Source organism: Colletotrichum karsti (genome assembly GCF_011947395.1).
Source record: "Colletotrichum karsti strain CkLH20 chromosome Unknown Scaffold5, whole genome shotgun sequence".
Taxonomy (NCBI): domain Eukaryota; kingdom Fungi; phylum Ascomycota; class Sordariomycetes; order Glomerellales; family Glomerellaceae; genus Colletotrichum; species Colletotrichum karsti.
In genome coordinates, this window is record NW_024065905.1 from 1,156,727 (window position 1) to 1,172,573 (window position 15,847).

Below are 15,847 nucleotides of genomic sequence, written 5' to 3' on the forward strand. Positions count from 1 at the left end.
GTCATGCGCGTAGTGAGAGTCTCGGATCAGTGATTCATGTCAGCTTATCAAGCTGACATGCTACGCCTGAGTGCAACATTCTATCGTGTAACTCGAATAGGGGAGGGAACCTGGGACAAATCTCACGATCTGTCGACACAGTCAATTCACAGAAAAGCGTACTTCGCGTGAAACGTTGAAATATTTGATTGGTATTGGGGCTCTGCGTGAAGAATTGGCTATAAAAGCCGCGCTCTATATCCAGTCCGATTTCAAAATCAAATCATCCAAACTCAAGTCATCAGTTTATTTAACATAACTCATTCAACAGCCAGCTCTTCTCCCATAAACACCATATACCTCTTGACACTCAAGATGTACCTTTCCATCTACCTCGTTTCTGCCCTAGTCGCGGTCTCAGCCGCCTTCACTCTCCCCGAGGGCACCACCGACGGCTTCTATCTCGCTTACTACAACGAGAGCGGCCACGAGGTCCACGTCAAGGCTCCGGACATGTCCTATTCCCCGGCCGACCTCGCTCCCAGTAAGCCGGCGATCCGTCAGCTTCGCAGCTCCGACAACCAGCTTCTCCCGCGCGGTGGAGGTACTATCTGGTGTGGCTGCGATTTAACGATGGTCAGCCAAGACTGCGATGCGGCCGTGGAGGACCTCAAATCTCAACTGACCAAGTCAATCGTGCCCCTCATCGGAGCCGGCAAGGCGTGGTACTCGATTCGTGGGGGCGTTGTCGCCTTCATGTGCAACAAAAACCTCATCTTTCCCGCTGGGGTCGGTGCCTCCCACTACGGTGGAGATCTGGCAGAGATCACGAAAGCCTGCGGGTTGTACGTTCCAGGGACGAGGGAGAGGGACGAGGGCCTGGATGTGGGGTACATGAAGATGCATGAGGGCCTGGACTTTTGCGGCGTTGCTCGGAGAGGGGCCGCGCACCACTGCTGATATGTTGGTTTCTATTGCCTACTGTGGGAAGAACTCGAGCTGGAGACTTTCATTGAATTGGAGGACATGGTCTTATGAAAGGACATAGACGGATGATGCAGTAATAGCAACATGGTCTACCAGGAAGAAGACTTGGGAGCTTGCAGACGCATGGTAGATGTATTCACTAAGACGCTCATTCAATCGAAATTTCAAAGTACTCAAGATTCCGGGAAGTCCTCATGAGAGCGTGAATCTGGTTTGCATCATGGGATTTTAACACACAAAGACTAGGGATACATTCTGTTATAAGTGTAGACTCTGCACGCGTTTGACGCGCATACAACAAAATAAAGAGTTAACTTAACTCGTAAACATAGCACACATAGAAGACCCAGGTTCAGTCAGAACCTAGAGCCTATCTCTTCCCTTAAAGTGTCAAAACCTTCCCAACTAGTCTAGTATCAAGAAGCATACTTCCTAAGTCAGGAAGTACTAAGTAGGCAACTCTACCTCATAATGAAAGTTCGTAAATGGTCTAATCTATATTAGTAAGTCCTCCCTATTGTCTATTACTTATTCATAAGACTTCTCCTCTTAGAATTAAATGCTCTGTTAGGAAGGGAACGCTTATGAAGGGAATTAACTCCACTTTAGGAGGAAATTAAAGCTGACTTCCCCAGCATTTCGAACACGATCTTTACCTAGTTAAGAGCGTTTACATCAAAGATTCAAAAGAGTTCTGGTTGAGTGGCGGCGCTTTGTTGTCATTATCATTATCGTCCTAATTGCGATGCCGCTGGTTCAGCTGAACCCTCTTCTGTACGGACCGATATCAGCCCTCTCCGCTCTGTTTTCATCTGGGTTTCTTGCTCGCATGGAAGGGTTCGTGTCCAGCGGAGCGTCTCCTGCCAACGGCTAGGCTCAGGCGGGTTCTTACTCAAGTCAAGGGGTAAAGACAAAACAGCGGCTAAATTAGGAAGGTTAGGCTTATCTAGGTACCTCGTAGGATAATGGTATAGAGCCCGCGGATCCCTCTTCTCGGCACGAAAGTGCATATTCTGCATCTCTAGTTTGTTCAAGTTATGACCGCAAGTAGCGGCGCAGCATATGTAGGAATGACATGAAGGAGGTATAAGAAGCAGCGAAACCGAGAGTCGACACTTCCCAAGACCCTGATTTCTGAACCAGGAAAGGGTCGCCGTCGGAATAGGCATTCTTCGCCTGCAGTGAAATATGGTCCGGTTCGCAGAAACCTTGTGGAGGCTATCATTTATCTGGAGCCGAGATCCGGGGTTGCCCCGCCTTGTGGCATGGATTGAGCCGGCCGTCCTCAGTTGCTGAGATTGGTTCGGCCGTTGAATCGTCCCGGCCCTGGGTTACTCGGTCTTTGAGCGGGTTGAATATGCGCCGGTCCAGTTTCCGAGTTGCTGATCGCGGGTCGACTATTGATCAAGACGATGGGTACCTTAGGCTCGTGCTCACTTGTCCATCTTAGAGGCTGAGCGGTGGCATTGTCTGTTACTTTGCAAAGATCATGGCTTTGCATTCTTATCAGAAAAGATGGTTTGATTGTGGTGTGGCATCGAATGTACAAGACTTTGGTTTGCAATTGTATTTTATCGACTCTTGCGTTGCGGAAAAAACTAGTCTTGAGTCTTCAGCCTTCATGAAACGAACAATCCATTCGATCAAATAGGTAGGAAGAAAGTTGATCTGCATCCAGGCCTTTTACTACATTCCCTGTCATTGAAAGTCTACGGGCATCCGGGAGCGCCGCTGCCGGTGTTCGCACCGGCCGGGTCGCAGCAGCCCTCGTCCATCTGGAACATGCCGCATCGTCAGCAAACGTGTCCTGCGTAGAGCCTTGATGCGGTACAGAGGCCTCGGGGTTACTCACGTTTCCAGGGCCTAGATAGTTGCAGCACAAAAAGTATTCACCCCACTGGGTTGCGAACGGGTAGGGGTGATCGAGGGAGCCCCATTTCTCGCACTCGGGGCTGACCTGGCGCTCTTGAATGGCGGCGCCGGCGACGAGGGTGGTGAGCAGGGCGGCTGCGATTGACAACTTCATTGTGAATGTGTCGATGGATGCGGTCTGAGGCGGTGAGTTTAGGAAAGAGCGAAGTGATTGGAATTTGTTCATTGAAAAGTCCCGAGCGGATTGAGCTTTCTTATGTACCCGCGAGGCAGATAGAGTGTTTTCTTCTTCCTCATCCCCTGGATCATCTCCTGTTCGGATGAACGGCTGCCACCGAACATGCGTCGCCGTGCAGGCCGTACCCGTGGAGGTTGACCTTCGGCCGGTAATCAGGTGCCCCGGGGCTAATTGCCCGAATCGGACGCTCCACGGAGGCGGATCCGTCGCATAACGTGCGAATAGATCACCCACGTTCACCTCTTCTCAGAAAACAAATGCAACATCGACACTCCTCCATTCTTGTGGTTAAGCGAGATCTTGGTATCCCAGCAGACCACTAGCACTGGATGTCGCGGCGCCTTGGAGTAATATCCCCAAATCTAATGACGCACGGCAGGCCGATCCTGGCCAGTTCATACCTTACAGGGGCCAACAAGTAGACTTGGATATTTGGTTCTAACAACTTCTTCTTGCTGAACAGCCTTTCTCATAGGTTCTTCGTGACCTTGCATTTGGCGACCCACATCTCCTGGATACGGACTTGCCAAACTGAAGGATCCAGAGCAACTCGCAACGGCTCTGGAACTCGCTACCAAAGTTTGATTAGTCCTGCACGCCATTTCTGAGTTGCATCGTGCTGTTTCCCGGAACCAGCTAACTAGCGGTTGCGGCCGGACCGAGGGAATGGATACCGAGTTCTTACGCAGTCTTCCGAATCAGGTCCTCTAGCTCGTCTCCTGAGCACTCGAAGACCCCCAAGACAGCTCCCAGAAGTCCATGCCGCCGTATCCCTCGCCGTACATCATCTTGAAGTGGTACGTGATCAGCGCCGACATGTCGCCCCTGGCCAGCTTCTCGTCGGCCTCCTTGATCATGTCGTCGACCTTAGATAAATGAACAGTGGCAGAAATAGTGAAGTGTACGTTGAGAAAACTCTCACTGGCCCCCTTAGGATTTGAGATTGATGATTTGTATACTTGAATACAACGCCGGGGCAGTATTGAATGACCAAAGTCCGCAATGGCCCGCAGGTAAAATCGGGCGGGTGATTAAGAGAAGAGCCGCATCGCGCCGTGAAATACCGTACTTGTCCGGGAATTCTGCCCCCGCCCGTGGATCGGCTACCAAAAAGTGCCGGAAAGTGAATCAACCCCGTCCCGCCCTTTCCGGCGACGGGACGGCCCCACATTCGGCATCGGTCGGAGCCAGGTAGCTGTGTCAGCCAGGAGGCCCGTTAGTCATTCCTTCGGTCTCCGTACGATATCATACAATGATGTCACCAAGACGACAGAAGTTGGTTCACTTTCTTCTACAGCTGAAGAGCCGTATCACTCAGCTCTCGCGGTGTGTGATCCATCGCTGAATGAAGACAAAACGTTCTAACTACCTACTTTGTTTAGCAAGTTTAAAGCGCTAGCCCGGCGATGTGAGCTTCTATCTACGTTGGAGTGAAATATTCACAAAATTCGTCCTCTACTTGGCTTGAACTTTTCCTTGAAACTAGGTGAACTTGAGTCATTTTATGAGGGGGTTCCTTAATACCGTCTGGGGCAGTGGCTGCTCGAAGTGGGAGACGAAGATCGAGCGAGTTTGTCTTCGCAGGTATCGGGTTACCAGGATAAGAAGGTGTAAGAATGCAAGCGTGGGAACGACCCAGCGGCTACGCCAACTATTGGCGTGAATATGCAGCTCGCATTCGCATTTGCGGGGAAACGTGCCGAATTCGCTGGCTGCTGTTATACATGTATTGGGAGGGAGCTTTGGGTGGCTGCATTCGATCAGGCTCACATACATATTGGGGTTCTTTCACAATTTTATTCATTCGTCACACTCAACAACACGTCAGGGACCTAATGCCTCTTAACTGTGCTTAGTACTTTAGTAGTTTTAAAGATCTGCTGATAATATTCAACACCGTAAGTGTTGTTGCGAACGCGGCTAGCAATAACTTCGAATTGACTCGCTTTTCATTAACCTGAACGATGGCATATAGTAAGGAATAGTGTCAAAGATGGTATTTAATAGGTTGCTTACTGATAAGTTGGGAAATATGTAAGTAGAGAAGAGCGCATAGAGACATATAAGACTGTTTTGGAATATTTCTTTAACACTTTACAACAGTACGTTCAACTCCTCCTCCGCCAAGAGCCTATCAATTGATGCAATCAGCCTTGGCAACCCAAGTTGGGTAGGACTCTGCATAAGTTATAGGGGCGCTCCGAAGGCCTACATGTAGTCAGCTAAGTCCGAGGCGTCAGCTGACAATGACTTCGAATCTAATTAGCCTAAGCGATCTGAGAAAGGCATTGGCTCTCCTCCACTGAGAAGGTGTTATAAGTGCATGAGTCCGAGGCGTCATGTCTGCGCCAAGGGCCGTGCCCACGATGGCTTCACCTCGACTTCTTCCGCCGAGAGACCATGAATGCAATCGACCTTAGCGACGCAAGCAAAGGAACGCATTGTAACCTCGTGTCTATGGCATTGCAACATCGTGCTTATGGTATTGCAACATCGTGCCTCATCTTCACATTCAAAGGAAGTTGGTACATACATGCACTCTCGCTTTCAGCCCCTCAAGCCTTGGAAACAATGGATTACACGAGAAGCTAACCGAGGAGAGTAGCAGCAGACGAGACTGGGCGAGAGGGCGAGATGAGACGACGAGATGTCGAAGACTCTGTGATGGGAGTCTCCCAGAAATGCATAAAAGGCTCGCTCCTGCCTCTGTCTGGAAGCTCTTGAACCCATCTCCATCCACCTCATCATCTTCGGCCTCTCAGCAAAGAAACCAGTCCAGCATCAAGCAACCTGCACAACTTCACTCTCGAGATCAAGTTCTCCGTCTTTACCAAGCAAAATGAAGTTCTTCGCCGCCGCCACCCTCGTCTCGGGCCTCTTCGCCACCGCCGCCTCGGCCATCGACCTGCACCTCGAGTTTGCGGGCGGCTGCAGCACCAGCGGCGGCGGGTATATCTGCCGGGGATGGAACCCCAACACTTGCTGCAGCGTCAACGCGGGCACCTATTTCGGCAGCGGCTCGTTCAGAGCCATCCCGCGCAACTGGAACATCCAGGCGCGTGGCCACGCCGGGCCCAACTGCGGCTCCATCCGCGAGCAGCAGGACAGCGCCGGCCGCGACTACGTCTGCCTCGGCAACGGGCCCTTTGGCGGGCTGGGTTACGGCTTCAACAACAAGAAGATGATCCGCGGCGCGACCCTGGACGCCCGCGATGACGAGGAGACCGAAGGCTGCGCCCAGCCGGACATCCTGTACCTCGCCGACGGCACCCAGTACAACTACACCGCCATTGCCGAGACTGGCCAGGCCACCGAGGAGGTCGTCTCGCTTATTGAGGCCGGTGCATCGGCCGACGACATCCCCAGCTTTGAAGCGTTCAAGCTTGAGGAAAAGCTCGTTCTGTGAACATCAGACGTAACCTCAGGACGCTTCCCGCTGTCACGCCGTCCCCAAGCCTTGCCCGGATACCCTATGGCGAGTGCTTCAGCTGTCTATCCAGGTTACGATGCGGAGTATTGAGCCGGTTCATACGTCTCTTATCCTGTGATTCGTCCTTTTTTGTTGGGGGGTGTCTTTCTTCTTCTTCTTTATATACTCGGCTTGTCCGGGTATACTTAAACACTCTTTTTGAAAATTGCGGTAGATTAAACTTAGGTACCTAGGTAGTAAAAGACAAGACCTTCATTGCTGCAAGTACATGGCGTATGTTGACTATTGGTTTATTAAATATGCCTTGATGCATCTTCTAGCTATAAATACCATTAGTGGCAAGCTGCTGCAATAAGCACTGAATGAGGTGAAAGGGAGATTGGAGAGTGACTTCTCAACCTAGAATGACCGCAACCAACTCTGCTCCTCTTCCCTCGTCGAAAGTTGAAACCTCTTAAAGCTAGTTAGCCAGTCAGCTCCTAGATACAGTCTTACTACTGCTGCAGGGACACCAAAGAGCGGCCGTTGCTTGCGGAGAACTCATCGACGTTGCTGATCGGCCGCTAATACGGACGGCTAGCTTCCCGTGCTGCTGGAGAGACACAACACCAACGCGTTCGCTTGCGCCAAGCGCCGCTGCTAGCACATGTCTTACCCAACGATACACTAGGAATGTTTATCGTGCAGATCTACGGAGACATTTCTCCCTTAGGATTGTTGGTCAAGGGAGATAACATCTATGTCAAACGCGGCAACACTCCAGGTCACCATCCAGCGACTTCAAGTTATGCTTTGGAGAACTCAGCATGCAATTTGTATGGACTCTAGTAAGTTAAGTATGTTCGTCAAAGAGCATCGTTAGATTCCAAGCGGAGAAGATATCTCCAGGTGAGAAGAATTGGCTATGCTGGCATGTGCTCGTACACATGTTAGACAGCATAAGGTAATTAGCACTTCATCCAGCTTGTGTCTGACCCTGTAAGACATGGCTATCTCGCAAGCATGAAAAAGAGAGGAGACGACCAAGTTCACGTCCAATTACAACGGCCGAGTATTCGATTACGGGCCGTCGCGGCTGCACGATGCTGTGGCCGGTAAGACAAACAACAGCTAGCCTGAGACAGTTGACGCGAGAACGGATGGACGAGGAATCCGACAGAGACATGGGGTCTCGATATTTTCTCGCCGGCATCTATGCCTCTATTTCCTATATAAGTAGCAATATTCTTTCCTTTTATCAGCCAATACTTCGACCGTCAACTTCCAATTGTCCGGCACCGTGTCACTTCAGAACATCAGGATGTCGCTTGTGGGGATTCCCAGAGCACCACCAACCTTCCTTCTGGGAAACTTTCCGGATCTGGTACCCTCAAACCCCTGGCCGTCTTTCAAAAAGCTCCAGGAGAAGAACGGTGAAATCTTCTACATCAAGGTCCCATTCAAGCCTCCCGTTGTCTTCGTTGCCAGCGCCGCCTTGCTCGGAGAGCTATGCGACGAGAAGCGCTTCCGCAAGCAGGTCACGAAGCCTATCCTTGAGATCCGCGGGGCCGTACACGTCGCGCTCTTCACGGCCGGCTATGAGGGCTGCGAGCAAATGGATTGGGGCATCGCCCACAGGATTATCCGGCCCCAGCTTACGCCTCAGGTCATCGCCGAGAGCTTCGGTGATTTCCTCAGCACCGCCGATGATCTGTTTGATATATGGCGAAAGAAGGGCCCCGGTGCCGAGATCTTCCCCATCACCGAGCTTGACCGGCTCAACCTTGAGGCGACTACCCTGGCGCTCTTCGGCAAGAGGCTCGACTGCTTGGAGAGATCCCACGAGATGTTGGGGGCGATGGCTACAGGAACTGGCGAGGCCACGCAGCGGCCAAACAGACCCTTGCCCTTTCAGAACTGGTGGACTAAAGGGGACTGGAAAAAGTCCATCCAAGTCATGAGGAAGTACGCCCAGGATCTCGTCGACTACAGACGCAGCAACCCGACAGACCGGAAGGACCTCCTCGACGCCATGATGAACGGCACGGACCCGAAATCCGGCGCGAAGCTGGACGACGAGCAGGTCGTGGACGAGATCGTCTCGATGCCCATCGGCAGCAGCACCGCGCCGTGCGTCATCGCCGCGGCCATCTACTTCCTCCTCCGCAACAAGGAGGCCGTCGCCAAGGCCCGCGAGGAGATCGACGCCGTCGTCGGCGACGACGAGCTGGCGTACGAGCACGTCGCGCAGCTCAAGTACGTCGAGGGAATCATCCGGGAGGCTCTGCGTCTCTCCTTCGCGGCGCCGGGCTTCAACATCGAGCCGATCCACGAGAAGGACCAGGACACGGGGCCCGTTCAGCTCGCCGGTGGCAAGTACCAGATTCCCTACAACCAGGGCATGATCGTTCTCTTGGCGGGCGCGAACAGAGATCCGGCGGTGTTCGATAAGCCCAACGAGTTTAGGCCCGAGCGTATGGTGGGCGAGAAGTATGAGCAGCTGCCGTTGGGTGCTAGGAGGTACTATGGCAACGGCAAGAGGGTGTGTGTTGGCAAAGATTATGCTTGGCTTTGGAAGATGGTTGTGATGACCAAGTTGATCAAGGAGTTCGACTTCGAGGCTGTCGATAAGAACTACGAGCTGGAACAAGAGGGCTGGTTCAACATGAGGCCAAAGAATTTCCGGGCCAAGATCAAGCCGAGGACCGGCACGAAGGGCTACCCGGTGTAATGAGGTTCCATGTCATCACAAGATATCTCAGTTCAAATCGCATTACTGTTCGTCATGAAATTACGTTATTATTCATTAATGTGATCCACCAACTATCGATCATGCGATGGTGAGAGACAGCGAGGCCTCATCAGGCTTGCTTCCCCTCTTGGAAACACCGCCCTGGGCCAGGGCGATCTCGTTCGCAGCATCATCCGCCGCGAAGAAGGTAGCAGTGGCAAAGGGCGCACCAAGCATGCAGCCGCCAGTGTCGATGTTGAGCGCGCAGAACTGGGCTTCCGCGTCCGCGTTGTTACGGACGTAGTTGCGCAGGGGGATCTTGATTGTGACCTTCTCGTCACCAACACCAGCGAACTCGAGGTCGATTGTCAGGTCCTTGGGAATCGAGTCGCAGGTACCGTTCCAGGCGGTGTGGCCGATGGAATCGCGGGCGAGACCGGCGGCGCCGTAGAAGGCATCAATAGCGTCGGAGCTGATGGGAAGGTCATCAATCTGCGTGCCCGAGTCGATCATACACGCGTGGGAGCTCAGGTCCTTGTTGTCGAGGGTGACGTTCTTGACCTTGACGGTGGGAGGAGCAACGAAGTAACCGACGGAGGCACCGAGGCGGTCGTTCTTGATGGGGGGAACCTTGACGAGGTCGCCCGTGTACTTGGAGTGGTCGATGGCACCGAAGACGGCGTTACCGGTAAAAGTGCCGTCCCAGTTGGCCGGAGCCTCGTCAAACCAGATGCTCTGGACTGGGGCGCTGATCTCGCCGCGCTCGAGAAGATCCTGACGGACGTGCGGCCCGGTGGTGTTCCACTCCTCGGTGCGGTAGAACGGAGCAACGCCGAGAATGCCGAGATCGTACGCCGCCGGGGTGCAGGTTCCGCCGTCGGGCAGGCGCTGCTGCATGTAATCGGCGATGGCGACGCGAGCGGCTACGGTCGAGGTCAGGCCGGAGTCGGAGGCGAACAAGAAGGTGTCGTTGACGGTCTCGTGGCCCTGGACGATCTTGGTGTAGGCGCCGTAGGCGAACTGCGAGGGGAACGACTCGGGCTTCTTGGCCGTCGGGCTGTTGGGGTAGTCGTAGAAGGGCTCGGCCGTGGCGTTGCACTGGCCCTGGCAGAAGAAGCCGGTGCATCCCCAGTTGTTGATGGCGTTGGGGCCGAAGACCCAGAAGTTCTCGGAGCCCTGGTCGAAGACGACCTCGACGGACTTGTTGGAGTTGGGGTTGACCAGGTTGGTCGCGATCTTGTGGCCGCCGCCATAGTAGTAGTGCAGCGGGATGTTGACGGTAGGGATCGCGGCGAGGGCGCCGTTGGCCAGAGCCATCATGGCGAGGGACTGTGTGCGCATCCTGTCGGTTGGTGGTGGGAGTTGAACGAGTGAAGGACGGGTGCGTGAAGAGAAGGGAAAGCCTCTCCATTACGTTGCGGACTTGGAGATGTTCTTATTGTTGATTTGCGCCGGGGGCCGAGGTGCCCAGTCCGCGCCCTACATGATCGCGGCCGGGATTCGAAAACCGGGGAATGATCATGCTATTTTCAGATGAACATCCATGGATGTGTACGGAACCGAGGCGGAGATGCTGTTATCATCTGATCTTTTCTCCTCTCGTCGACCTGCCCGTTGTGGGTGCTTGATTCCTCGTAACTTGGTCGGTTTACCTAACACCGCCGTCGACCAACCTTGACAGTTCGCATGCAAAAGAACCTTCTTCGTATTAAGATTGTGACAGCTCTCAAATAAAGTGCTTCGATGGGGTTGCAGTGAGGTCAGTGGTGGATATCAACACCCTTCCTAGCGGCGGTCCAAAGCGAAATTGGCTCAATGCGCCGGTCCGTCCAGCAAGAAACTTGGGGCGAGATTCGAGAAGAACAAGGGCCGGCAGGGCCGACCGGTGGTCCCCCCGGATGGCCCCCCCTTTCTTTTTCTTTTTCTCCCGGGTTCGGCAGTCGTCCGATCTCTTGGATACGAGATTTTTGATGGAGGACTGGGGCGACCCGGCCATGGGACCCCGGGATGTTGGAGCAGTCCATCGTGATGCCAAAATTTTGAAGATGATGCTGTTGTTAGTCGGGTATGCGTGCCGAAAAGCTTGTCTTGGCCCCCCTGGATCTTGGTATTAGACGGCAGACGTCTGCAATTCCAGTATCAGCGCCATCCTCGCTCTCAATCGGCCGAACCAGACGAGATCCCGATCAAGATGAGACTGTCGTTGGTTGCAAACGTCGGCGCTCTGCTTTTGAGCGGTCCTGCTCTCAGTCACCCGACAAAGAGCGGACAGGCCGTACACGAGTCCGTCTCTCAGCTCCCTCCAGGCTGGCGACATGTCGCACCGGGCCACGAGTTCCTCACCGTCCGGCTCTCCGTCGCGTTGAAGCAGCCCGGCCTGTCTGAGCTGAAGAAGCGCCTCGAGGATGTCAGCGACCCTGCTCACCCCGAATATGGCGCCCACGTCTCTCGGGACGTCATGAAGGCCTTCCAGGAGCCTTCAGAGGATGCATACGCCGTCGTTTCTTCCTGGCTTCAGGCATATGAGATTCACGACTTCAAGCAGGACGGACCTTGGGTTCGCCTGAACACCACCGTCGGCAAGGCGAACCGTCTTCTGGACTGCAAGTTCTCCAAGTACCAGTACAACACCGACAAGCCTGTTCTCCGTGCAAAGGAGTACACCATCCCTGCCCGTCTGGCAGAGCACGTTGACTTCGTGTTTCCGGTCAGTCAATTTGTCTCTAAACCGCCCAGGCAACAAGACTCGGTACAAGATGTGACCAAGGCAAAGAGAGCAAGCACCAGTAAGTCTAATTGAGTTATGGCTTTGATGGAAACGAAGCGACTAACACATCATAGTGCCGGAGAGCTGCTGGTCATACACGACCCCTCAGTGCATCGTTGATCTCTACAACATCAACTACAGCCTGCCCGATGGCCCATCGCCGACGGATTTTGGCATCGCCGGCTTCTTGGAAGAGTACCCCAACGTGCCCACGCTCCAAGCCTTCCTCGCGTCGTACAGCCCGCGCAGAAACGCCACCAACTTCTCGCCCAGGTACAACCTCACCGTCGAGTCCATCAACGGGGGTAACACCACGACGGAAGGCGGCGGTGTCGAGGCCCTCCTCGACATTCAGTACAGCATGCCCTTCATCCAGCCGATGAACGTAACCTACTTCTCCACCGGCGGTCGCGGCCCCGAGATCGGCCTCGACGGCAAAGAGAAGACCCCGGAAGAGAGCGGCAACGAGCCCTGGATCGAGTTCCTCGAGGCGCTCCTCGCCCGCGAGTCGATCCCCCACGTCATCTCCATCTCGTACACAGACGACGAGCAGGCCATCCCCCAGCCGTACGCCCGTCGCGTCTGCGATCTCTTCATGCAAGTCGCGGCTCGCGGCGTGTCCGTCCTCGTCGCGACCGGTGACGGCGGCGCCGCGGGTATCAGATCTGGTAACTGCGTCTCCAACGACGGGAAGAACACGACCAAGTTCATCCCCACGTTCCCCGTGGACTGTCCCTACGTCACCGGCGTGGGCGCGACGGGCAACTATGCACCTGCTGAGCCGGCGTGGTACAGCTCCGGCGGCTTCAGCGAGTACTTTGAGCGTCCGGCCTGGCAGGAGTCCGCGGCCAAGGCGTACATTGACGGCATCAACGGGTCTCATGCCGGTTGGTATGCGACCGGCGGCCGTGGCAGCCCGGACATCTCTGCCATCGGCTCTCGGTTCTTGATGCAGCCCGGCTGGACGCAGAAGGGGACCTCCGCCAGCACGCCCGTGGTCGCCGCGATGATTGCGCTTGCCAACGACAAGCGGATGAGGGAGGGGAAGCCTGCTTTGGGCTTCCTCAACCCTCTTCTCTACTCCGACAAGGTCCGCGCTGCTATTGATGATGTGACCAGCGGATCTAGCGGCAGCTGTCCGATTGGGGATCAGGTTGAGAGTGGATGGTCGGCTACTGCTGGATGGGATCCGGCAACAGGACTTGGAACGTTGAACTTTGCCAAGTTCATCGAAGCATTGGCTTAATGTGTAATAAGAAGTCATATTATGAGATATTGATAAAAGTTTTCTTTGAGCACGTTCTGTAACCAATTCTTCTCTACTTCAGGGCTGATTAATCTGCACCAGACTGTGAGTCTAAGCCGTGCAACATTGGCAACCCTATGAGCAGAACGGCTCTCAGGGCAACCAAGAAACCTCCAAGTAGCTTTCATATTCTCCTCCCAGGTGCAAGATTTGAGGCGCAGCCTTCGCTGGTTCCGACTTGAGCATTTCAAACTCAGGCAAACTCATGTCATGACCCGAAATCTTGAGCACCAGCTGTTCGCCCGCATCAAACTGGATAGCGGTTGGCCAGATCCACACGTTAAGCTTGAGAATCTCTCCCGGCGCAACGGGATTGTCGGAATCATGAGCCAGCGTCTCCCAGTACTGCTGCGACAGCTCCGGCGCCACCTTCCTTTTCGACGCTCGTAGTCGGCCTGTAGGCCCGAGATACTTCAGCGGGTTGATGTTCGGGACCTCCTTTGCGGTGGCGACTCCGAGAGCCTCCAGGGGCATGTTCACATGTTCCAAGTCGTTGCCGTTCTTGTCACGCTTCCGGAGTTGCGCGTAGATGTCAAAGTCTGACTGCGATGGGCAGGATGTGTGGATCACCAGCTTCGAGGGACCGGCTAGCTTTGTCGGTTGCTGGAAGGTGTATGCGAACTCGGCCCGTTCGACATCTCTGTACTCAAGAGTCTTGTACTCGCTGCCGTTGGTATGTTGCAGAGACTTGTCTGAAGCCAGGAAGAGCTTTTGTGAATTGGGATTCGACAGCCACGGAAGGTGATCGAAAGGAAGGTCTAGAATGGGCGGCTTGTTGTAGCCGAGCACAGCTAGCCTCACCGCAGGAGTCTTCTCCCAGTCATTCTCGATGCCTTTGAGATAGCGGTCGAAGAACTTTCGCAGGTCATTTGTTCGTGCCTCGCTGTAAAGATCATACCACTCCTGTGTCGCGTGGACGGCGATCCTGTTGCAAGTCAGCTCCCATCACCACTTTGTTGCATGCGTGCGTAAACCTACCATTTGTTACCATGTGGTATCTCTTCAAACCCCCTGAAGCTCCCCAAGGTATGAAGCATCGTCGAGAAGCTTGCGAGGATGTACGCCGGGACCTCGATTTTGTTCATCTGGGCTCTTTTGTCGTCCCAGTATTCCCTGCAATTGGGGTATTTTTCGAGCATCCCAATGCTGTCTTCTTGCTCATTGCGGCCTGTAACAATTGCATGAGTACTCCGTGAAGAATGTCAGGTACAGGATTAAGAGGTGACAAGACATACCCACGAGGAGATTCTGCAACATCTTCATGAAAGGAGGTGCCGGTATTCCTCCTCTAGATAACGACTCACGTAGATTATCGCTGGCACCTTCGAACGGTGCAATGCATGCCAAATGAGGAGGCCTCTCGACGGCGATGTACCATTGGCAAATGGCGAGCCATGAGTTACCTGCTAGAGAGATTTTGCCGGTACACCACGGAAGCTTGGCGATCTCCTCGACGGCGTCGTGGCCGTCTTTGCCCTCGCCGGTTCCGAAAGCTCTCACGTCTCCCTCAGAGTCGTTGATTCCTCTGGCATCGATGTTGACCAGAGCATAACCATGCGGAATCCATTCAGCAGGGTCGAGCCTAGACCGATCTGACGGTCAGCCTCAATCACAACCACTCGTCAGTCATGTGGATGAAAACATACCCTTCGAAGGACTCGTATCCAGAAAGTTGGCTCAAAGGAACACCAGCCCTCAAAGGAACCTTGTCAAGGTTGAGATTGCCTCAAAAGCCCCATGTTAGCTGCCGTCCAACTTGATTCAGTCGATGGCGGTCGGCCCACCTTCGCCGCTCTTCCCGTATGGCGACCACATGAGGACGGCCGGGACCTTCTCCTCCGTCTTCGGCCGATAGATGTCGGCTCGGATGCGGACGCCATCGCGCAAAGTCAAGAAGTGATCCTTTTCAAGGATGATGTCGCAAGGCAGGGGACGAGCCTCTGGGGTCTTTCTGCTGCCGGCGGGTAGATCCACGCGGGATGGCTCCTTGGGATGGTCCCATGCCGGGCGGTTTATGGGGCATTGGAGCACTTTGATAGAGTTGACATAGTATGGCGCCATTGTGAGAACGCACGTATCTCCTCAATCACTCTTTCAAAACCTAATGAGTAGATTGAACAGACGACGGCCGTAATCTGACGTTGATTTCGCTTTTATACAATTCTTGACGTTTGACAAGTGATCCACCTCCTCTCCGGCTCGCATCACCAAGATCTACAGACACATGAGCGGCGCGGCCCCTCTCAACGGCAAACTACCGCGGCATACCTCTGGACCATTCAGAAAACGCAGCCTCGATGCAAAATTCCCTCATTTGGAAAAGGGGACGAGGCATTCGTTCGAACCGACCCTCCCAAAACATCAGCTGAAGTCTGAGCGGCATGGAAAGAAAGTCAGCGGTTCTCCAGATTACTATTCATCCCCGCTGACAAAGTGCGTGGTTGGGCCCACGTTGCGAGGGCCTTGGGGTGTTTCGGAGTCTTGTTGTTCGCCGTTCGCCGATTACTTCTCTAGCAAGATCTGAGAGGAAGTCCATCATCTCCAGTGAACATGCCACG

At 54.0% G+C, this 15,847-nt stretch overlaps 8 protein-coding genes across 8 annotated transcripts; 4 read left to right on the forward strand and 4 right to left on the reverse strand.

Moving 5' to 3' along the window:
* Nucleotides 1-354: 354 nt before the first annotated feature.
* On the forward strand, nucleotides 355-939 carry CkaCkLH20_02353 (uncharacterized protein; the record flags this gene model as incomplete). The annotated part of the gene is made up of 1 exon (XM_038885072.1): nucleotides 355-939. One exon carries the CDS (start codon nucleotides 355-357, stop codon nucleotides 937-939), a length of 585 nt encoding a protein of 194 aa, XP_038749860.1.
* Nucleotides 940-2,675: 1,736 nt separating this feature from the next.
* Nucleotides 2,676-2,992, reverse strand: CkaCkLH20_02354 (uncharacterized protein; the record flags this gene model as incomplete). Its single annotated transcript, XM_038885073.1, has 2 exons — nucleotides 2,676-2,741; nucleotides 2,819-2,992. 2 exons carry the CDS (start codon nucleotides 2,990-2,992, stop codon nucleotides 2,676-2,678), a joined length of 240 nt encoding a protein of 79 aa, XP_038749861.1.
* Nucleotides 2,993-3,783: 791 nt separating this feature from the next.
* Nucleotides 3,784-4,247, reverse strand: CkaCkLH20_02355 (uncharacterized protein; the record flags this gene model as incomplete). Its single annotated transcript, XM_038885074.1, has 2 exons — nucleotides 3,784-4,005; nucleotides 4,146-4,247. The coding sequence occupies 2 exons, from the start codon at nucleotides 4,245-4,247 to the stop codon at nucleotides 3,784-3,786; spliced, it is 324 nt and encodes a 107-aa protein (XP_038749862.1).
* Nucleotides 4,248-5,915: 1,668 nt separating this feature from the next.
* CkaCkLH20_02356 (uncharacterized protein) lies at nucleotides 5,916-6,482 on the forward strand (the record flags this gene model as incomplete). Its single annotated transcript, XM_038885075.1, has 1 exon — nucleotides 5,916-6,482. One exon carries the CDS (start codon nucleotides 5,916-5,918, stop codon nucleotides 6,480-6,482), a length of 567 nt encoding a protein of 188 aa, XP_038749863.1.
* A 1,324-nt stretch (nucleotides 6,483-7,806) lies between these two features.
* CkaCkLH20_02357 (putative cytochrome P450) lies at nucleotides 7,807-9,216 on the forward strand (the record flags this gene model as incomplete). Its single annotated transcript, XM_038885076.1, has 1 exon — nucleotides 7,807-9,216. The coding sequence occupies one exon, from the start codon at nucleotides 7,807-7,809 to the stop codon at nucleotides 9,214-9,216; it is 1,410 nt and encodes a 469-aa protein (XP_038749864.1).
* Nucleotides 9,217-9,315: 99 nt separating this feature from the next.
* CkaCkLH20_02358 (eukaryotic aspartyl protease) lies at nucleotides 9,316-10,557 on the reverse strand (the record flags this gene model as incomplete). Its single annotated transcript, XM_038885077.1, has 1 exon — nucleotides 9,316-10,557. One exon carries the CDS (start codon nucleotides 10,555-10,557, stop codon nucleotides 9,316-9,318), a length of 1,242 nt encoding a protein of 413 aa, XP_038749865.1.
* Nucleotides 10,558-11,407: 850 nt separating this feature from the next.
* Nucleotides 11,408-13,229, forward strand: CkaCkLH20_02359 (uncharacterized protein; the record flags this gene model as incomplete). Its single annotated transcript, XM_038885078.1, has 2 exons — nucleotides 11,408-12,002; nucleotides 12,058-13,229. 2 exons carry the CDS (start codon nucleotides 11,408-11,410, stop codon nucleotides 13,227-13,229), a joined length of 1,767 nt encoding a protein of 588 aa, XP_038749866.1.
* A 153-nt stretch (nucleotides 13,230-13,382) lies between these two features.
* Nucleotides 13,383-15,350, reverse strand: CkaCkLH20_02360 (x-pro dipeptidyl-peptidase c-terminal non-catalytic domain-containing protein; the record flags this gene model as incomplete). Its single annotated transcript, XM_038885079.1, has 5 exons — nucleotides 13,383-14,214; nucleotides 14,268-14,457; nucleotides 14,525-14,871; nucleotides 14,936-15,014; nucleotides 15,074-15,350. The coding sequence occupies 5 exons, from the start codon at nucleotides 15,348-15,350 to the stop codon at nucleotides 13,383-13,385; spliced, it is 1,725 nt and encodes a 574-aa protein (XP_038749867.1).
* Between the last annotated feature and the right edge of the window lie 497 nt (nucleotides 15,351-15,847).